This window comes from Desmodus rotundus, chromosome 1 (assembly GCF_022682495.2).
Source record: "Desmodus rotundus isolate HL8 chromosome 1, HLdesRot8A.1, whole genome shotgun sequence".
Lineage (NCBI taxonomy): Eukaryota > Metazoa > Chordata > Mammalia > Chiroptera > Phyllostomidae > Desmodus > Desmodus rotundus.
The window spans coordinates 165,276,987-165,300,293 of record NC_071387.1 but is presented as its reverse complement, the minus strand read 5'-3'; the positions used below and the strand labels follow the sequence as shown (position 1 = coordinate 165,300,293).

Below are 23,307 nucleotides of genomic sequence, written 5' to 3'. Positions count from 1 at the left end.
ATAATAATAGTGGCAAATACTTATACAGGTTTTACTCTCCACCAGAAACAGCCTGAGCACTTTATGAAATTGAACTTGTTTTATCTTCATAATAGCCCTGTGAAGAAGGTATCATTATTATCCCTGTCTTACAAATGATGAAACTGATTCCCAGATAGGTTAATGAGTTTTGTACAAGGTCACATGGCTAACAAGTGTCAGAGTCTGGATAGAAGCCACCCAGTCCTGCTCCATGAAGTGGCGAGTGGCGAAGGCTTCAGATCCAGGAGTTGGAATCAGAATCTCTATCAACTGAGTTATTTCTAGGCTCTTTTTTAAAAATCCCAATCTAAAGGATGCATTTTATATCACTTTTTGGTCCTCAAATGTTAAAGAAAAGACAGCTCAGTGTGTAGGAAAGAGAAAACTGCTTCTACTACAGAGGCAGAATTTATGGTATCCAGACACACCGTAGAAGTATGATTATTAGAGCCTCTTATTGCTTTCTCTTTGCGGTGGAAGGCAATCATTTGTAAGTCCTGGCTGTGGCACACTGGTGAAAGGGTCCCTGAGTTTTCTGCATGGATGTGCAAGTATCCAAACACCCCTGGGCCTCTAGATCCTGCACATAAATTGTGGACCCCTTCTAGGTAGGATAAAAATCTGTGGGCCCAGAGTCACCCACTCGTAGCCCTAACTGGCCTTCACTGGAGGATCCCTGCCAGCACGTCCCTCGCTGGCACTGCCTGACCTCTAGGACTCTGCATCCTGTGACCTCATCTGCTGCTCCTGCTTCAGCGGACTCACTCCCTTGCCTGCCAAAGGATGGTGGCTGCCAGACCCCTCCTGCCCCTCTGAACTGCCCACCCTGGGTCCCCTCCTTACCTTGGATCTGGGTCAAACAATAATGGGTAAAACTCCTTTACCACCTTTAATCGCATTGGCCAAAAACGAAAGCAGTCAAGCAAAAAAAACAGTAAGTGTAAGAAGATTCTATAACATTTTAGAAATGTTCATGTGGGGCAGATTCATAACAAGTCATTAAGTAAAAAAGTATTCACTAACTTCCTAATCTCCTTTTCGAGATGGTGCCAGGAAGGGTAATGGTGCTCTCTGCCGCAGTGCCTGTCAACAGGTCTGTCCTAGCAGGTGGCGGCTCTATTGGCCCTGCGCTCCTTACACCAGCCCGCTCTCTCGCACCGCTCTGCCTGCACGATGCCTTCGAGGGAATATAGCTCCCCTTTCTCGTCAGCCCTCATCTCTCTCACCTCAGTTACATTCTAATAAGTGTGCATTGTGTAGTTCAGAGAATAAAGGTTCTCGCCACATTTTCTAATAAGTTATAAAACAAGCTCTCTTCTCTGAAAACATGCAGGCTGCGGGAGCTTTGGTCGCTCTGCAGTGATGTTCCAGGGATGCCCCAGGAACAAATTTAACCCTAAAGAGAAACCACCTGCCCTGTCCCTTTGATGCGCAGACTGCCCTATAGACACCAGTGCTTAATCAGTTCTTCTAGTGTGACATTGATCTCGAGGAACTAATTTGGTGGCAATGTACCTGTGTAAATACTCCAGCAACCTCCCTCTATTTTTCACCATGAGTTATGAACTGTTATTTAAAGTATTGCTGACTTAACTGGGCTCCCATGTCAGGCAGTTCTCCTAACTGGGCATAAAAAGAAAAACATAACAAAACAAGAGCATTAAATACAATTGTCCCATCAAACCCTTTCAGGAAGAATTCAAAATGTATGCTAAAAACGAATTAATCCAGGAACATTGGATGGTTAGTATTTGGTGAGATTCGGCTAGTAATTCCATTTAGAAGCAGGCCAGTCCCAGAATCACTGTGACATTATGCTGAGTATCCTTCCAGTTACTGGCGTGACAAGATTAGCTCCGATCTCTGTGACTAGTGCACTGCACTTAGCACCTAAACTTGACATAATATTCAGGAGAACCTTCTTAGTTGTTGCTGAAAACTGTGGCAGGGTGGTAAAAAAACTAGGAATTAAGGGTATTACAAAGGCTTAAGTAAGCATATTTTATCTCAGGCTTGTCAGTTAGAATTTTCTTTCTGAAGCCGAGTGAACTACCGGATCAGAAAATACAGAACAAAAATTGGTATTCCCTCAGTAACCCCAGGGGAATCCATCAAGCGCATCAAACCATGACCCGACTGGCAAAGGTTTGGGTAAGTCCTGCGTCGACTGCGGGTTGATGGTAATAATTAATGTTCTAAGCTGGTTCCTCTCCATGGAACCAATTAACGAAGCTACCAGACATTGCTGATGCTTCCTGGAAACCAGTCCTAGCAACAATAGCATGTGGAATTTGAGAGGCTTGAGAAAGGCAGCGCTATGTGAGTCCGCTTGCTAGGTGGTGAGATAATTTGGCTGGCTACAAAAACCGTGCTGGTGGAAGAGTGGTGTTGATTTGTGGAGAAATAGTGTGGTTGGTAGGAAAGAAGTGGTTTCCAAAAAGGTCGGAGATGTCTTTTGAGGAGCTGGGGGGCAGCTGTGGGAAATGTCAGGGCTCTTGAGAGAAACTGGAGGGAGGGAAGGAGGGAAGGAAGGAAGGAGAGGAGGAGGGTGGGGAATTAAAGGGGTGTGAGGACAGGAGATGATACACGAGAACACACTACATGGAAGAGAAATGATCCAAATAGAGATCATTTTCCACCCCAACTGCACTGACCTCATTTTAAGTCTAAAGTGTCCATTTTGTTCTTCCCAGATTCAGAGTGCTTCTTCCTTGCTGGGTGAAATGGGAGGAGTCTTTGGCTCCCCCTAGAGGCTAGAGCTTGCCAACAACAGTTAACATACCTAAAACAAATTGTCATTTGTTATCATCCTATTATACAGCAAAAGGAAATCTGCCCATGACTAGATTTTACTCACATTGCTCAGGGATGAGGTATGATTCAATGAAAAAGAGAAATTCCCCTTTAAAGTCGAAGAATATAGAAAGAGAGTTAATTAAGAAGAAAAATGGACACATTAGAATTGTGAATGTTTACACATTAGTGGCAATTACAGTTGTTGAGGTGCAGAAAGCAATTGAATCTAAGAAGGGTTAAATAGTGCCAAGTTTTTCCCATAGTCCAGACAACTTCGTATGTGAGACTTGATTGGCTCATGGGACCCTCTTAACCCTAATCCTGAGTGCACTTAACTTTAGAAAAATTATCTATAATTGTACTTTAAATTGCTAGACAATTAAGACATAAGATCTAGAAACCTATAATTCATTATTCTGAAAAGCCAAAATTAGAAGTTTTAAAGTGAAAACTAACCTTACAACCTGGAAGTTTAATGAGTCAGATTCTCTGGGGAAGTCAGCAGGGGGCCACGGAGACAGACAGGGTTGAAATCAGTAATAAAGACAATGTCAGCCCTGTCAGCTTTGTCCCGCTGCACCCCTGCACCTCTGTCAGCACCTCTCCACTGGGATGAGCAAGTCGCAGGTGGGCGGTGGGTGATGGGCAGGCGATGTTGTGTTGTCACCCAAAGCCCTCTGATCCCTACATGTGACAATGCTCTGCTCATCTGCACACCCAGCTGTCAGGCTCCAGCCCGGCCCCAAGGAGCAGTGTGTTACTTGTGACAGCCCTGTGTGCACCGTGCTCTCTTCCCTACCCCTGCTGCAGCCAACAGGGAGTCAGGGTGTGATACGCTTAGTCTAATCTGTGCTGTAAGATTTAAATGATCACCGATTTAACCCACTGTGGAGACCAAGATGGGGAAAACGGGAGGCACCTGGAGGATCTCAGCTGGGGGAAGGCAGTTGTGCAGAGGAAACCATGATAGTGCCTCTGCTAGCCAGTTTTCAAGAAGAGCTACGGTCCTCTTTCTTCTGCCTCCAAGCTTTGTCCTTCAGCCCCATGGCAGTTGGCATGCTCCAGGGCGCTCGGAATTTATGTCCTCGTGCTCTCCCCTCTGGGAGCTAATCGATACATTTTGTTGGGGAGAAAGTGCTCTCTCCATATTTCTTCTCCTTTGCAGTCATGACCAAGCCTCCCAACGTAAAACTGATCACCCAGCACCATCTCCACTCACGAAACAACCCCTGCTTCAGTCCTGGTCCCATTCACTTAATTCGTCCCATTCCCCTGTGCTTACAACCCACCCATCAAAGCAAAGTGAAACAAACCCCATGAACCTTTCCTGTGATTTTTCTGGAAGAAGACTTGAAAGGAGACAGGGACAGCCTTCTAGCTTCATTTCTGGTCCCCCACTCACTGATTAGTTTATGATTGGAATTAAGGGGGCAGACGGTACCTTAGTAGATTTGCTTATTATGTCCTTCTTTTGAAATGATATCCAGTCCTACAAGAAATATTAACCATGTTATCTTCCTTAAAACTAAGAGTGAAGGAATACATATGATTCTTAATACTGTACTCCTTATAGTCTGGGTATCCCAGTGAATGAAGTATTTTTAAAAGTGTTTTAAGGAATATGCTTTTCCAGGTATGTGTTATTGTATAACAAACTACTCAAGAATTTAGTGGCTTTAAGCAATACCCATTTTACAATATCTCACGTTTGTGGGTTAGAAATTTGGACAGGGCTTGGCTGGGGGATCCTTTCAGACATCACTCAGTGGTGTCCGGCTGGTACATAGACTGTGCTGGAAGGTTGGAGATGACTGTCGCTTTGGCGGGATTGCTGACCGGCTGGGCTCAGCTGGGAATGTTGAGGATAGAGCCTACCTGTGACCCCTCCAGCCTGTCAATCTCAGGGTAGTCACACTTCTCAGTTGGTGGCTCGAGGATCCAAGAGCAAGTGTTGTAGGGAGTGAGATGAAGCTGCATGGCCTTTTAGGACCAGTCTTGGAAGTCACATAGCATCACTCCTGTCATACCCTGTCGGTCAAGCAGTCACCGAGAATCAAGGAAAGGAAACATACATAGACTCCACCTCTTGATGGGAGGAGTGTCATGTTGTACAATCATCATTCATGCACGAAGGAGACATCTCTATTCTCTAACTCATTGTATGAGCCACAGTTTAGGAAATTTCGTTCCTTGGCCCTTTTTCAGAATGCAGTATTTGCAAAACATTGTTTCTACCATTTGATGTTTTGTACTAGTGGCTCCCAGTCTTCTAGATTTTAAAGTCCATTTTCTTTTAATGAGAAGGATTGACATAGGGAAGCCCACTTTTTATTTTACTAAGGAACTTCATTTAAAAATAACAATGGCCCTGACTGGTGTGACTTAGTGTTAGCCTGTGAACCGAAAGGTCACTGGTTCGATTCCCGGTCAGGGCACATACCTGGGTTGCAGGCCAGGTCCCCGGTTGGGTGCATATAAGAGACAACTGATTGATGTTTCTCTCACACTTTGATCTTTCTCTCCCTTTCTTTCTCCCTCCCTCCCCCTCTCTCTAAAAACAAATGAATGCAATTTTTAAAAAATAACAATGATTCCTACCATACACAGTACTCTTTATATCACTATCATTTCATAAAACAAAAGGCATATTCACATCAAGAAATAGGAAGGACGTATCCTTAGAATAAAGGACCTTCCTTCAAATTGAATAAGTTTATTCTTATGAAAAAGGATTATGATTTTCCTTGTTTTCTTCATTTCACTATAGGCTGGTGGAAATTTTGTTATGAAGTCTATTCTACAGATGTGTCTTCTGGACAAAGGTCTCAAGTATGCCATTTATCAGACTTTCTTGGGACACTCAAGATTTTATGGTCAGAATTTCAGATTTACATTAGTTACATCAATTGCGTAGCTATAAGTGAGAAGGACTAGGGTTTGAGTTGAACCTACTATGCTAAATTTAAATTAATTAGCTAGGTTTTACCAATTGTTTAAAATTATTATTATATTATCCTATTATATAGAATGATGTAGTCTCACGGAGATTCAGAATAAGATGTCGTAACACATAGTGCCTGCCAGGGGTCAAATTGCAAATTGGTTGTAGAGATAAGACTGACAAATAATATAAGTCAGATTGTCAATGAGAATATGTAGAAGTTACCCATGAAAACTAGAGTAGTCTAGGGTGTTGTCACAAAGAATGTGAAGGTGAAATCCAAGGTTCAGGTTTTGGAGGAAAGGCTAGGAGAAAGATGCTTCAGGAAAGGTTAGTTGGAGAAGGGTTCAAAGATAAGAATGACTATAGTGTGTTTAAGGAATATCAAGAGATTTTGGGGTGGGTTTTGGAGGAGAAAACAAAATGGACTCAACATTCTTTTTTGTTTTATTTTGTTTTTGAGCCATGGTATAATAATTGATTAAAATTCCTACTTTGTCCTCAATTCTCAAAGTGATCAGTTTTCCTTCTTAACCTGAGAAGCAGGTGGCCAACTGCTCCTGCTAGACACAAATCACGTATAACTATAATAAAAATAACCAGCCACTAAATAACAGCTTCAAGTACCGAGGGTCACACCTGAACATCGGGTGACCTCTTAAATACCTGGGTCTCCCCAGACAGTTTAGCACTGAGGAGCCCTTGTGTGATGTTTCATCATTAATGACAAAATAAATCTCAAGTGTCAAGAAGTGCTGCTCTGAATTCACCTCAGGTTGGCCGGTTGTAATGGATTGGGAGCAACAAAATTATTAGTTCAAGGCCGATCTCTGTATTTGCTTACTCGTGGCTCTGGGCTGGCATGTTGAGGGAGACGAAAGGTCATAGTGGAGCACTGGAAATGGACTACTGGATTTTCCCTTTAAACATAGACCGGAACCCGTTACAATTTAATATGGTTTTTATTGTAGTATTTACCACCCAGACTTAAAAACAAATAAACAAACACAAAACAGCGACAACAAAGGAAACTTACACATGATTTTCTAAGACAGGGGTCTTGAAGGACTTGTGTAATCATCTTCCAATGAATATCGATCAGGCACAATGTGATCTCTGAGTCCCTGGGCAGACCTGTTTTCCTGCTGGGCCCGGCCACACCCCTAGTGTCTGGGCATGGCCCCAGGTAAGCTCCAGGAGTCCTTCCGCTCCAGACGGGTCTGTTGCTTAACCTATCAGAAGATATAATATGGACATTGTCCAGAGATTATTTTCTTATTCTGTTTCTCTCAAATACCAGTCCCTTTTAGATTTTTATGCTTTATTTGTTCACTGGGCTGATATAAAAAAAAAAATCATTTCCTTGCTTGCAGGTGTGCTTAAACTTAAGGCAATACACTTCTCATAAGCCTGTTTTTCATTATTTTCTGGAAACTAGACACATGATAGCCCTGGTCTTCTGCACAGCTCGCTCTTTTGGTAGCAGAAGCTCTTGCTGCTCTCTTGTGTCCGTGGCTGTGGTTTCAGGGCAGTCACGTCCGTGTTAATAGCTTAGTGTTTTTCTGCTGTTTCCTCTGCTTTACGGTTTGTGCCAGCGTTTCTTCCTGCCCAGCAGCATCGTGCCCCTTTGCCTCTGTGACTTGCAGCTGTACGTAGCTAAGTGCCCGGCCTCCTCGTCCTCATGGCCCCTCCGCTCTAGTCTGCTATTCTCTGCTGTAATGAGTGCTGGGCTGGGCTTGCTCCTTCAGCCACCACTGGTGACCTCTGCCAAGGCGAGCGCAGAGGGCCTTTCTGAGTCCCGCTGCTCTGGGCCTTGTTCTCCATTCCTTCTGAAGCAGTCTGTGCTCTACCTGGACTTTTTCTTCTGTCCTCCCCACACTTCCGTGTGCCTGACTTCTTTTCCCTCTCTGAAGGCGGCTTCTTCAAGGGTTTATACCCTGGGTCTCTGTTCTCTTTTCCATTCATCCTTGCAGAGAAATCCCGTATTTCACAGGGCTCTAAACTGCCCTGCTTTGCAGTCCCTCCCGAGCATGTTCCTTCTCTTTGGCACCCCAGCCTCAGTGTTAACTTAATACTGCCTCTCAGATACTCCTTCTCTCCTGCTCAGTCCTCACCCACTGGGCCTCAGCACTGCTACAGGCAAAGCTTTCCTTAGCAGGGGTCTGCAGACTCCAGCCTCCAGGCCAAATCCGGCCCTCTGCCTGTTTTGTATGTAGTTTTATTGGAGCACATCCGTGCTCTTAGCTTTCATGTGGTCTGCAGCTGCTGTCTTGCAAGGGAACGGGGAAGGGGTGGAAGGCATAAGGACAGGTAGTGGCAACAGAGCACAGATAGCCTGCAAAGTCTAAAATATTTACAACCAGGCCCTTTAAAGAAAAGGTTCATCCAACCTGATCTAAAGTGCCCAGGTCTTTTCACACAAGGGCTCTGATTACATCAATCCCCCACCCAGGAATCCATCAGTGGCTTCCCATTGTCTTGTTAAGTAGTGAATTTCAATTTTTTAGCTTATTATTTAAGGATTTTCTCTTACTTAGCCAGCTTAATTATACTTCTTCCCATACGCCCAACCCAGGCTCCTACTGTGCTAACCTTCCCAGCCTTATGTTTTTTCCCAGTCCCTGGACTGCTGTGTATGTCTGAGAGGAAGCTAACGGCACTGCTCTGCCACCCTCTTCTTCATATCCTCCTTATTTTGTTTTAGGCTCCACTCATGCCCTGCTTCCCTCATGAAGAATTTCCTGATGATCATTATATTGACCATGGCCTTATTGATGTGCCTGCCCCACCTGTACTGCCCTCTTCCGCCCTGTTACTTGTAGTATAATGATGGTTACTGGCGTGAACATCCTCCTCCCTTGTTTCAGCCATGGGCCCTGTCAGGCCTGCCCTCCTCTTGTGTTCTCCATTTCAGTACAGCCTGTCCTAAGCCAATATCCTCAGTGTCCACTTCCACACTTCCTTGCCTCGTTTCTCAGCTCATAAGAATTGTGGACTCTGCCTATAAAAACACACCTCCAGCCCTGTCCCTCTTCCAAGCCTACTGCCACCACCTTGGATCAGGCTGTCAGCAATCCTTCCCTGGGCTACTGGAGTGATCTTCTCAGTGCTATTCCTTCAACCGGTTTTTCCTCGGCAAGGACCAGGGTGAGGAGAGTGAGGTACCGGAAGTGCAAAATTTAAGGAAGCAACTCATTCACAGAGTCTTGCAAGTACAGAGTTGGCACCTGACAGCAAATGCTTCCTTAAATTTTGTGTTCCTAGCGTCTCGGGCCTTGGTTAGCCTTGGTCCAAGCCCTGCCTCCCCTCCCCTCTGTCTGCCCCCTGCTGTTTATCCTCAATGTGGTTGCTGAGTTGATCTTTTCAGGTAGGAATGCTGTCCAGTCTGATCATTGGTTTTCCAAAGGATCAAGGCCAACTCCTTGGGTTGACTTCCACTTATCTTCCAGCCTCATCTCTTGTCACTCTCACTGCCCCCACCAAAGACTCTACATTCCACCTACCTTGAACCATGTGGAGTCCCTTTGGTGTGCTGTGCACCTGGCATACCACCAAACCTTTAAACTCGATCTTCTTCCCTCCCTTGGAACTTTCCCCTTTTTCAAGGAGAATTCTTATTCATTATTCAAAACTCAGCATGACCCCCTGTTACCTTCTATGGGAGGCTTTTCAGAATTCTCTAGAACTACTTAAGTCACTCCTTCCTTTTTCCCCCTTAAGCATAATGTACTCACCTTAATTATAGCATGTGTTTCATTTAGTGATAATCTTTTTTTGCATATTTTTGATCTCCTAGGAAACCAAAGGTTTGAAACCCCAGGTTTATATTAAAATCATTTGAAAGTTTTTTAAAAGTACTGTTCCCAAGTCCTACCCGAGAACCAAGATATCAGGGCGTGGACTGGGCATCTTTGTTCTTTTCCTTAAAGCTTTCTGGTGATTCCAAAGTGAAGCCTTCGACTAAAACCAGCAGTAGGCTGTGAGCTGCTTGAGAGTGAGGGCCAGGTCCCTGTCATGTTTGTGGACCTCTCCTCACTGCCCCGTGCTCTCTCTCCTCCTCCCCTTTCCTCGTGCCTTACAAGTTGCCTGGTTTACAGCAGGAAGTCCTCTAGGAGCTGCAGAATTAATGGACAACCTACTTATTCATTGGCTCAGTGGTTGGGGTTACTGAAAAAGGGGTTCAGTCAGTTACCACCCACTTCCTCAGCACAGGCCTTGGAGTGGGGGAAGTTTGCAGACAGGGGTCCCACTGTGTGGAACTGATATGTAATATCCATGGCACACCACCAAGTGACTTTCTGTAATACTCTTGACTCTAAGACTTGTTTCCGCATTGCTTTGAACACCAAGTGAGCTGTAATTGCCTTTTTTTTTTGTTCTGCAGAGCCATATATACAAAAGGCATTTTAATATCTATTCTGCTATCCAAGGGACATGCTGTGTGCTAGCCATTTGAGGAAAGATTAGGGAGTACATTAGATTTCCTTATTAGGACTTTCCTTCTGCATTTGACTCACTGGATTCAGTGAAAATGTCTTTAGGTGCCCAGGTGGACTTAGGTAACAAGCAGTAATACTGCTTGTTATGGCATTACCTGCCCGTATAAGCAGCTATGTCAGTCTAGGCCTAGGCCAACGAACTTAAATGTCAGACTTTCCAAATGTAACAGTCAGAGATGTGCTGAGGGCTGCATCTGATATTTGCAGTTCTTTCCAGCAAAGGTGAGCTGACTTTCTTTGCAAATGTTCTCCACTGAAAATTAGAAAGGGCTTTTTTTTTTCCATTTGTACATATGCCTTTGATGTTATTACCTTCTTTATTTTTATTCGATTTTTGTGAAGGTCCACAGATGCATTTGAACACATAATGGCCCTTACCTGTGGCTACTAAAAATAATCATTGGAAAAAGCGAGGGCTTGGTTTTAGGAGAAGCCTATTAATTACTTATTTAAATAATTTCAAGTTGCAAAGAAAACCAAGTCTTTGAGATTTAAGATTAGATCCCTGTTCCAGCACTGTGTTGGGTGCTGTCTTTTCAGCAGAGCCGAGGGAGGCCCCAGACTGCAATTTCACTTTCTGCACCATTCCAGAGCTCACCCCCTTTCTTCCTGTTGTCTCTTTTTACCAGCATTTGTTTTCTCCTTTTCTCTCTTTCCTTCACATCAATAGTTAGATTAGCATTTTTTAAATTATTGAATACCTATGTTTCACAGTGCTAAATGCTTTATCTCATTTAATCCCTCAAAAACCCTGTGAGGTAGGCTAGGTACTATTATTAACCCCATTATACAGAGAAGAAAATTGAGGCACAAAGAAATCGAGTAATTTAACCAGCATCAAACAGCTAGTAAATGGTAGATAGAGCAAGAATTCAGATCTAGGCCATGCGTTTCAGGAACCTGGGCTCTTAACTATTTGCTGCCTGACCCCAAAGTTCAGAGTGGTCAGCGGTAGTGGAATGAAGATGAAGGATATCGCATTTGGTTAAAAAACAAAAGCAACAACAACATGGCTTCCTTCTTCCCCTACCTCTACCGCTATTGCTTTAGTAATGGGTCCCCTGCTCAGCACATTCAGTGAAAGAATCCAATAGAAAATAAAAATTCAAGCACAGAATTTGAAGCTCATAATGATGAGAAATAATCAAGTTGTAGGTAAAGAGGGAGACACTGGGTCCTTCTTTGCACTGGGTGGGTGCAGGGGTAGCTGGAGAGGGACAGTCCCCGGAATCGGCCTTTTACAGACTGCAGTGGGGTCTTGCCAAGGGTCAGCCATGCTCACAGCAAACCATTCTGGGGGTCCAAGAGCAGTGACCACAGGGCAGCAGCTGTGAAAGCTTCTACATCAGTGGGCAGGTGGGTAGGGAGGATCCATAAGAGAGCAGCACGGGAGAGGTTCCCCGCCTCACCATACACCTTGTCCCGCCAGACGGAAGAGAAAGCCTGGGCCAGCATCGCAGGGCTGACTGACACTGTTATCTAGAAACCCCACCTAGTTAAATCAGGACTGGTGATTGGTCAGTTAATGGAAAAAAAGTAAAAGGAAGAAAATATGCAAAATATGTACATGTACTTAAACACACGAGCATACATTCACTTGACCATCTCCGGATGCAGCAGCAAAGGCTTTCCTTAGAGTAGGGATCTGCAAGCTAAAGTACCCTATGGTCTTGCTTGCATCGCCAGCCAATGTGTGATTTTGGTTCAGTTTTAATCTCTCTCAAGTGGGGTGAGGGCCCAGTGTGAGCCCAGAATCTCTCATCTATGATTTTTCTCAGCCTTTTAGAGTTCTATTTGTCACATTTATTTAATAGCAGTCATTTTCTTTCACAAATAGTTTCCCCCAAACCTTTGTTAAGTTAGTTGTTATAGAAGTGGCTCCAATTCCTCACACACTCCCATTTCATTTTTCATGTGATGGATGTTTAATTAAATAAATACTTAATGATAAGCGGAACTGAGTCAATAGGCTGGGTATAACCTTAGTAAGCCTGAAGTGCTACTGGTGGAAGCAGAAGGATGATGGGTGAGTTCAAGGAAGAAGTTCAAAGAAATAGTTCTCAGTGTGTTTGTGGGTGGGTTGATTAATTCATTCAGTTGGTTAAGTAAAAATTGGCTAGGTGGGAGAAAGCCCTACCTTTGGGAAGACAAATGCACCTGCCTCTAGTGAAAGGAATAATATCTAAAAGCGAACGAACACAATCTAGGCAATAAAGCCTAAATAAGACAGATCATATTCTATTATTGGTTTCAACAACCATTTCCAGAACTGTTGTCATTTATGCTTAAATATTTATTTTTTTAACTTTGACTTAAAATTTTGTTTTAACCTAAGAAAAATCCCCTTAAAAAAGGCAGGTGAGCTCTGGCTGGTGTGGCTCAGTGGACGGAGTGCCAGCCTGCAAATCGAAGGGTTGCCGGTTTGATTCCCAGTCAGGGCACATGCCTGGCTTGCGGGCCAGGTCCCCAGTTGAGAGCACACGAAAGGCAACCACACAATAATGTTTCTCTCCCTCTTTTTCTCCCTCCTTTCCTCTCTCTCTGAAGGTAAATAAATAAAATCTTTGGAAAAAAAAAAAAAGGCAGGTGAGATCATCACCTCACGGAGGATTATTTTATCACTGAACTCAGAATACTGCCACAGTATGTTTTTCATTGAAAATCAATGTATAAATAAATGATGGTATAAATTATAGAGTAATACATTAGCCATAGGTAACTGAAGTACTTAAGACAAGTTTAAAAAATTTATTGGCGAAGAATTGCTATGAGAAAAACACTGTAGATCATTTCTTAAAATTATTCTATTTAGTTTAAAGGTGGTTTAAAATGATGCTGGGAAAAAAGATGTGGCCCCTGAGGGATTGTCAGAATCAAAAGCAGCTTTAGCAAAGAGGCAGATATGGAAATGTGATATTTGTCAGGGGAAATGAGGCTATGATTAAGAAAAATGGAATAGGCCCCCATGTTAGAAAATTCCTTAATAGGAAATCATGCCTGAGGCCTCTTTTGTCTCTTGAAAGACCGAATGGCTGCGCTGGCCAAGAATGGCCTGCAGCCCAGCTGAGGTGGGAGGAGGAGAATGAGCCTCAGGTCAGGTTTCCACGCCAGGTTCAACCTCCTGAAAGCCCAGCTGAATTAAAATCTTCTCTTTCTCTGGCACCACTGAGTTGTTTTCAACATTAACTCCTTTACCCCTCACCAGACTGGGAATGTGCCCCTTTGGAACGTCTTATTGGAGGAGTAGTGTACCCCTTGTTCTATGCCAGGGTAGAATGAAGCGGCATTGTCTCCCAGCTCCTGTCTATCATTTTCCATTACTCCTGACTTAACTAATTTTATGAAGGTGGTGCCCAGGAGAACACACTGCAGAGATGTTTGAGGTACTGATTTCCATTCTAGGTGGGACCACCCACCACACAGGGGCCTGGACAAACCGGGATGTTTTCACGGGAGGGCAGCCAGGGTTGACGGAGAATCATAACCACGCTACACAACAAACTGCTGGCGGACGGGAAGGTAGTCACCACTCACTGTTCTTTGGTCAAATCATTAACTTCTCTGTGCCTCAGTTCCTCACCAATGAACCAGACTTCCAGGGTATTAACCTCCAAGGGTTGTCATGAGAATTAAATGAGTTAATTCACACAAGCACTTAGAACTGATAAGGGTTCAGCAAGGGTTCAGCAAATGCGAGTGATCATTTTTTGTTCCTGGGGCTGGAGCTCAAAGAAAGTCTCCCTAGTGTTCAGGCTGCAGCAGCCACAAGCCACTGCTGGTCTATGAGAGCCCACTTTCTGATTTGTAGGCATTTTTAAAGACACAGACATTATTATAAACAAGCTTAGCTACTGGTAATTCTTGTGAGAGACATGAAGCAAACTTGAGCCTCTTGTGCTATAAATAAGAGATATGCTGCATGTGCATTTCCCTAGGTGAACCTGTCTGCTTTTGGAATTCTTTTGCCTTGTGCTGATGCATTCTTTACATTGTCTTCTGGACATGCACTGGGCCTCTTGATACATGTAATCTCTTTACCGAGAAGGATGATCTGACTCTTAACGGTCCAGATGGTGGTGTAGGCAGACGTGGCTCACCTCTTCACACAACCACATCAAAATTGAAACTAAAATGTAGAACAATCATCACTCAGAACCATCAGAAATTGAGTTGGATGGAAGCCTGACAACTACAGAATTAAAGAATGGACATCCATCCAGGCTGGAGAAGTGGAACAGGCTGGTCCCACAACCACATGTGCTAGATAAAATGCAGAAGGGATATCCTGGGAGCAAGGAGTTCCAGCCCCACACCAGGCCCCCCAGCCCAGGCTGCCAGTGCCAGGAAGATAAGTCACCACAACTTCTGGCTGTAAAAACCAGGGGAAATTGAGTTGGTGGAAGAAACTTCTGAAGCCTTGAGCGTTTCCTCTTAAAGAACCCATACGTGGACTCACCTACTCAGACTCTCTCCCTCTGAGCTCCATTACTGGGGTAGTAGCTCGAAAGGCACCCATGGCATACAAGAACTGAATTGTCTGGCATCAAGGTGAGCAGAGACCATTGTCCCTTTTCTAGACCCTCCCCCCACAGAGCCACAGAGCCAGCAAGCTGGTGCCATATCAACCTGGCTAACACTGTTTGACCCACCTTGGAGATCCCCAGAGACTCTGCCCCACCCAACTTATGGACCCACCCAAGCTGCCTTTCCATATGAATGGCTGATCTTGGTTCATGTTTCAAAACTTCCTAAATCCTCTCAAACAGGCAACAGCTGGCCTCAGTGGGCCGCAGGCCTGGCACTAGCAGCATCTAGCCTAGATTCACAGTTTGGCTTTGCCTGGGAAAATCCAAGCCTATCACAAGTAGCAGCCATCTCAGATTGCTTTATAGCTCAAGCAGGGTGGCCCCAAGCAAAACACAGTTGGGGGCTGATCTTGGCCTGTACCACTTGGGAAACCCCAGGGCCTATGCACCCAGTGGACAGCTACAGACAATGCTGGGGCACCACAACCCTGCCGCTGCACAGCTGATCGTCCATGGATGGCAGAGGTTTGTGGTAAGTGGTCACAGCCAATCCTTGCAGCTGATTGGCCTGGGTAAATCCCTCTCATTGATCTGCCAACAGCAACCAAGGCGCAACTACAAAAGGAGGGTGCACGCAGCCCACACAAAGGGCACACCTTGAGTACCCAGCTTGAGTGATGGGGGAGGCTGTGACACTGGACACCTACTACATTAGGCCACACTACCAAGACATGGAATCAAAGCGGCTCTACTTAATACATAGAAACAAACACAGGGAGGCTGTGAAAATGAGGAGACAAAGAAACATGGCCCAAAGGAAGGGGCAGATCAAAACTCCAGAAAAAGAGCTAAACAAAATGGAGATAAGCAATCTATCAGATTCAGAGTTCAAAACACTGGTTATAAGGATGCTCAAGGAATTTAGTGAGGACCTTAACAACATAAAAGAGATCCAGTCAGAAACAAAGGATACATTAATTGAAATGAACAATTTACAGAGAACAGTAGAGTGGATGAAGCCAAGAATCAAATCAGTGATTTGGAACATAAGGAAGCAAAAAAGAACCAATGAGAACAAGATGAAAAAAGAATCCAAAGAAATGAGGATAGTGTAAGCAGCCTCTGGGACAACTTCAAGAGGTCCAACATTCACATCAAAAGGAGGAGAGAAAGAGCAAGAAATTAGAAATCTATTTGAGAAAATAATGAAAGAAAACTTCCCTAGTTTGATGAAGGAAATACACATGCAAGTCCAGGAAGCACAGAGTCCCAATTATGATGGATACAAAGAGGCCCACTTCAAGATAAATCATAATTAAAGTGTGAAAGGTTAAAGATAAAAAGAAAATCCTAAAAGCAACAAGAGAAAAGAAGTTAGCTACCTACAGGGGAATTCCCATAAGACTGTCAGCTGATTTCTCAAAAGAAACTTTGCAGGCTACAAGGGACTGGCAAGAAATATTCAAAGGGATGAAAAGCAGGAACCTGCAGCCAAGATTCATCTACTCAGCACAGCTATCACTTAGAATCAAAGGGCAGATAAAGAGCTACCCCGAAAGAAAAAACTAAAGGAGTTCATCATCACCTAACCATTATTATATGAAATGTTAAAGGGACTCATTTAAAAAAAGAAGAAGAAGGTCAAAACTGTGAATAGTAAAATGGAAAAAAAAAAACATACCTATCAACAATTGAAACTAAAGAACAAGCTAAGCAAACAAGAAGAACAGAGACAGAATCATGGATATGGAGAATGTTTTGATGGTTGCTAGAAGGGAGAAAAGTATGGGGGAATGGATGAAGAGGTGAGGGGATTAAGAAGTACAAATAGGTACTAACAGAATAGCCATGGGGATGTAAACTACAGTATAGGAAATGGAGTAGCCAAATAACTTATGCATGACCCATGGACATGAACAATGGTGGGTGGGGGTTGCCTGAGGGAGTGGGGAGTGCTGGGTGGAAGGGGCAAAGGGAAAAAAATTAGGACACCTGTAATAGCACAACCAATAAAATACAATTTTAAAAAAAGGATGATCTGTGTATTGTCAGCCCCGTAGTACAGAGAAAAATATGCCATGCCCACCCAGGCATGGCTGACCAGCCAAATCTTGGCAGGACCCCAGGATAAATAAAAACAGCTTTTGCCTTTTTTTATTCTGTAATTGCTCCACCACTGGCCATTCACTGTAGCTGTCTGTACTTGAGCATCTACAAAGCAGCATCTGCATGTCATTGATGTGAGGGCCACCAGACTTTGCCAACTGCTGTCTTTCTGGATCTCATATTGATCCATTAACTGTGTGTTAAGCAAATTCAGGTGAATGTTTGAATAGGCGATTTCCCAAAGAAATCTAAAGCAATAAATCAGCCAGTGTTTTTATTTTATTTTATTTTATTTTACTTTGTTACTTAGATGCTGCTGAGTATCTTAAATGTGCTTTAGAAAAGGGACTGTTCAAATGGTGCTCTGGTGAAGTAAGGGAAAAAGCAGAAATAAACGGAAGGTATAGTAGCAGCTTTTTAAACACCACATTCAAATATAATGTACTTCCATTATTAATTGTGCCATTTCCCCTAGGCATTGCACACCCTTTGGGAAACCTCTCTGAAGCAACATTTGCCACACCTAATGTTCTTTGATCCTAAGGAAGAATCTGGACAGGGCCCATGGAGGCCTGGTTCTTCAGAAGCAGCAAGTGAATTAGAAATTCAAGCATATACTCATAGTGACACAAGAGGGACATCTCTCTAGCTTTTCATTTTCCATTTGTTTCCTTATGGAAGCAAAGCCAACAATGATGAGTTTCATATTTCCCAAACTACTAATAGCTATTTCTCTTCTCCTTAGGCTCCTTAAAATCCTGACTCCAAGAAAAAGTTTTTCTGTTATGAACAGAATTTAAGAGCATTTTCATATTAACTCTCATAACCTCTAAACTTACCTACCCTAGGTTTCTTTCTTTCCCAAGGAAGGGCCAGGGCTTTCAGAAGGGACTAGACAGAAAACCCTTAAAATCCTCTAAAGGGTTCCTAAGGGCCTGACCTTGGCCCAGGTCATATGTGGTCATATGCTACAGGAAGAGACTGGAAGCAGACTGGGGAATACACTTTGACCTTGGAACCCTTGACCTTGCAGTCCCTCATCTTGGCCGTGTCGTGGTGATAGGTCAGGTGTTCAGACCAAAGGTGGCATGACCATGACTCCTTATGTCTGCCCACTCTGTACCCATCCCCACGTGGCTGGTGAGAACGTGACTATTTTGTCTTTTGCACTTGCCATTGGTCACAGCAGCCAAAGGTAGCCCACAAAGCTTACTTTCCAACTTGAAAGCTGAATTGTGTGTTCTAAAGGTTATATTTTTAAAGGAAACTTTTCCCATGCATAATGCTGGAATATGTCCTGTCCCTTGTTCCTTTGCTGTTACATGTGTCACGTACTCCCAATCTCTGACACGTTCCTTTGTTTTCTGTGTGTTACAGGCAGCATAGTCTACCTCGGGATGATGGTGGGGGCGTTCTTCTGGGGAGGACTGGCTGACAGAGTGGGACGGAAGCAGTCTCTTCTGATATGCATGTCTGTCAACGGATTCTTTGCCTTCCTTTCTTCGTTTGTCCAAGGTTATGGCTTCTTCCTCTTCTGTCGCTTACTTTCTGGATTCGGGTAAGGTTTTCTCCTTCATGTTTTATAGTAATGTGTTTATTCTTAATAATTGTACCTGTTCTCCACTCTTAGAGGACCTCATTACCAAGAACTTACCCCTTAACATATCCCCTTCCCTGCCTTGCTGTCAGCCTACGGGGCCATAACGCCAGTTCTTAGAAATGTAATTATCAGCCTTTAAATCCAGAAGAGAAGGGAATGCATGTCTATGTTCTCGCGGCTGATTCGTTCAGTGTTTTACTTCTAGGAAATGGGTATAGTTTTAACTGGAAGGCTCTTTCTATGGCAGAGCACATTCATAAATGTATTTTTCTTCTGAAAATTTAAGCAAGAAATAGTTCTGGTCCTAGATTATGAACTAATTAAAGGTTTGGACCACTCAGGCATTCTCTTAAATCCAGGATGAGAGTGTCTCCAGTAAAGGTTATTTTATTGATCTACATTAACAGCATATTTAACTAGGTAGGACACCTGTTTTTGACTTCTGTTGACTTAACAGAAGTTGTACTGTTAGCCACGTGCGATGGCATAGTACAGCCAACGGTGTAGCCATTTTCTTTAAAGAGCTCCGAGCACTCGTTACTACTAAGTCAACTCACACCTTAGGAAAACCTAGTACTCAATTAGAGGAGTCCAAGAAACTGCTTTGATAAGGAAAAAAATAGAAAAAAACTTCCTGATTTGTTCTCGAGAACTTTATTTTCATTAGAGACATTCTTTCTCTGGGGTGTCTGACATAAGATAAGTCTGTAGGAATCCTATAAAAGTAAATAAATGAAGAAAGAGAAGGGTATGGTGCTGGGTTACGAACTTGAAAAGCTTGTCAGTTGTGGTTGTTGATGATAGAGGTACCCACACAGCAAAACACAGTGTTGCCAAAAGAGAAGGTCAGAGAACTACAACATGTTTTTTGTTTATCTTTAATTTTTTAGACAGAGGGGAAGGGAGGTAGAAAGAAAGGGAGAGAAACATCAGTGTGTGGTTGCCACTCGTGCACCACCTACTGGGGACCTGGCCCACAACCCAGGCATGTGCCATGACTGCAAATCGAACCGGCAGCCCTTCGGTTTGCAGGCTGGCACTCAATCCACTGAGCCACACCAGCCACGGTCTTTTTTAATCTTCTTATACCCCCTCGCATGCTACATTCTGCATACAATGGAAAAATTTGAGACTAAATTGCACAAATTTCAGGAAATTTCTCAGAATACATACATTCCAGTAAAACTAGAGGGTTGGAAAGCTTGGGAAAGTGTAAAAATATTTTTTCCTTGGGAAAAAAATGATCAGAATTAATAATTTGCTTTATGATGATGGAGGAGGAGTGCTTTTCCTCAGCAGAGGGGCCCTTTGATGCTCAGAGCTCTTGTGTGCGATTGGCTTACATACACTACTGACTTGGGGATGCAATTTGCCTCATGGATTCAAGGGCTACCTAATTCTGAGAGAACTGGGATACCTGAGGAAGAACAGGTGTTATTTGGGGCTCTTTGTTAAAGGCCCTTCTCCAGGTCCATGGGATGGAACATTCTTCTTCACCAGGAAAAACCAAGGTTTCCTTCCACTTTCTATTACCTACCATTAGCCTGTCAGGAGAAGGCTAATAGCCTAAATTCTGAGGTTTCCAGGCCTTTCCATTTGCAATCTTTTCCAGGAAATTTCACCCATATCCACAGACTCAAAAGTACCTGACTGTGGTCAAATTATTATGGCGACTTTAAGTGCCGGTCTGCATTGTGATATGGCCAACCCAGTTGACTGCAGAGAAAAGGGCTATTATGGTGGCTGCAAAACACTCAAAACTAATGGGCTGTCCAGACACTAATTCAAGGGCAGTACAGAAGCAGAGCCTGCTTGGGTATATTCATGACGTCATCTGATTTCCTGTTGCAGACAAATCATTCTTTAGCAAGCAGCTCAGGGCTGCTGACCTCCTAATAACATAATTTACCTGGCAAAGCACAGACTGTGTATTGCTAACTCAGCTAGGCTCTCTAAATTGTAACACTGCAGGCAAACACGCTGCGCCTTTGCGAAACTGGCAAGGACTGGAAGTCCAGAAATCCAAGTCCGTCTACCCCTGCCCTTTACTGGGGGACCTTGGGAAAGTCTCTCAGCTTTTCCAGTCTGGTACATCTTTTGAAAAGAGAGATAATAATACTTTACATTCCTACCTGGGAGTGTGAGAATCAAGTGACATAATGTATTCAAAGTACCTGGTAGAGGAGGAGAGGTAGGATAAGGATTAGGAGCACTCCCCCACAGTGTGACACTTTCTGTTCTCTTTGCTCTTTGTCCCGTTCCTGCAGCTAAGCTGCCTGTACTCATTGCCTCAGAGTGACAGCAGAGGGCGAGGGGAAAAGAAGCCTCTTTCTGGCTTTGAAATTTCAAGTCTTACCTGTGAGGGAAACTGAAAGGATGAACCACAGGCAAAAGACTTGGGGGAGACTAGGGCTAGTGAAACGGAGCCTCCCTGCTCCCCAGAAGAGATGGAGATTCCCTAGGCTGGGGGCAGGGCTAAGAGCAGCCACGTGAGCTTACTCACCCGGGCCCAGGTGGCAAAATACCCAGAGTTTTGTGAGATCCAGCAGCTGAGGGGGTCTGAGAAATGGTGTTAAAGAAAACGAAGAAAGTTATTGTTCTTCCTCAGCTGAGTGTGTGGGTCATGTTACCTACACGTAACATATGGAGTGCCACCTGGATGACAGAGGGTTTTTTATGAGTTTTTTATTAAAGTAGAGTTGATGTACAATATTCTGTTGGTTATAGTGTATATTAGTTTCAGGTATAGAATATAGTGATTTCGACACTTATAGCTTACAATGCGATCACCCCACTAATGCTAAGTAATCATCTCTTACTGTGCAAATCTATCATAATATTGACTATAGTCTCCTTCCTCTTTTCACCCATCCTGCAACTTCTCCCTTCTGCTGGTAATCATCCCTTTGGTCTCTATTTCTATGAATCTGTTTTGTTTGGTTTGGTTTGGTTCTCATTTTTCTTTAGATTCTACATATAAGTGAAACCACACAGAACTTGTCTTTCTCCACCCTACTTATTTCACTTAACGCAATACCCTCTAGATCAGGGGTGCCCAACTGTTTGGCATCTCTGGGCCACACTGGAAGAAGAAGAGTTGTCTTGGGCCACACATTAAATACATTGTGACACGTAATTACAAAAAAATTCTCGTGTTTTAAGTAAATTTATGATTTTGTGTTGGGCTGCATTCACAGCTATAGTGGGCTACAGGTTGGACACCCATGTTAGATCCATCCATGTTGTCACAAATGACAAGCCTTCATTCTTTTTTATATTGCTGCACAATATTCCAGTGTGTGTGTGCGTGTGTACATACATATATAGTTTTTTCTCAGCAGCTCTAGAGTTCATCTGGACACCTGCCTCTGAACTGCTGGGTGGTCTCAGCCAAATCTTTTTTCCGATTCCTCTTCAGTTCACCTCAGAGAAACACTCTGGTATCTGCTGTAGCTTTGTAATTCCAGCCCTGAAACAATGCTGGAACTTTCACAGATATAGTTGAGCCCTGGCCCCAAGATGCTTTCAGTCTGTTCATAGAAGGAAGACTCACGAACAGATCTCTCATTCTCCACCTGCTAAGAACTAGTCCGTGCCTGAACAGAGGTAACAAGGGGCATGGGAAGAAAGAGAAAACAATGATAAAACTGCATGAAAGACCAGTTTCCACATAAACACTGTTCTTATTTTTAAAAACATATAATATTTAAACCCTTTTCATTTCCAATACATATGAACTCAGTGCATAAGCAGCTGAAGCGTTGATGTGTTCCCTTATTTAAACTTACTTTACTAAAACTTAAGCCGAACAGTTAAGGCTTTTATCCTGGAGTCCTTAAATAAGAGATCTTGTTGTATCTACTTAGTTAAGCAGCTCCCTTATTCACATGTGGTCTGGTTTGTAAATTGAGGAAAACCAGGTGACCAAGGAAGCGAGGTTTTAGAACGCTGGGAATTTTTCTGTTGTGGGCCTTTGGTGCTCACATCCTGCCACGCTCTACACGTTGCCCAGGAGCTTCCCTCTTGCCATCCTTTCTGCTTTAAAGGCTTTTCTCCCAGATCCTCAGCACACACGACCTCAGAGAGGCTACCCTGAGACCAACCTCCCAGTGTCCTTCATCACAGAAAGACGCTGCGAGTTCTGTTTAGTCTTCTTGGTAGCGCTTATTGATAATAAAAATATTACATTTACTTTTTATGAGATTATTTCCCTCCTCTACCAGCATGTGAATTCCAGAAGGGTAGGGATTGATAAGACGAGTATCCTGTCTTCACTGCATAATCGCCCAAGGTGGGCGTGGCTACTGTGAAGGGCGGAGTCAAAGCAGCCGCGGGAGTAGTCTGACCGCACACACGTGTGTGGATGATGCTTCCAGAAGTGAAACAGATAGATCTTACTTGATCTGTATACACAGAAGAGTTCTAGGTCAAGTGAACAAAAGTTTAACTTGAATCATAAACACACACACAGAGTCCCGGCACTTCAATCAGTGCCCAGACTTGAGCCAGCTACAGAGGAGGGGGAGACTGGGTCTCCCAGGGAAGGATCCTCGTACACTACTGAAAATTTATACCGTTAATCTTTCTCCCAGCCTTCCTCAAGGGACCTTCAGCCTTTTACCAGAGTAAATGTGCATGAGGGAAAAGGAAATAATCAGACTTTTCAGGACTTATTTACTAGGCACTAACTCTGAACTGACACTGATTCCAGGAGACCTAAAATGTCACTGTGGTCCACCCTCAGGGTGGGGACTTATGGAGATCAGATGATCTGCGGAGTTTTATCTCAGGTTCATCTCACAGTGGGTTCAGTGGGCA

General features: G+C 43.7%; 1 protein-coding gene across 1 annotated transcript in view; it reads left to right on the top strand.

Annotated features, from left to right (window-relative positions):
- SV2C (synaptic vesicle glycoprotein 2C) overlaps positions 1-23,307 on the top strand; it is a 187,089-nt gene that overhangs the window by 69,892 nt on the left and 93,890 nt on the right. Inside the window, exon 3 of the mRNA XM_024563580.4 lies at positions 18,267-18,447. Within this exon, the coding sequence (XP_024419348.3) occupies positions 18,267-18,447 (181 nt within the window). The remainder of the gene's footprint in view (positions 1-18,266; positions 18,448-23,307) is intronic.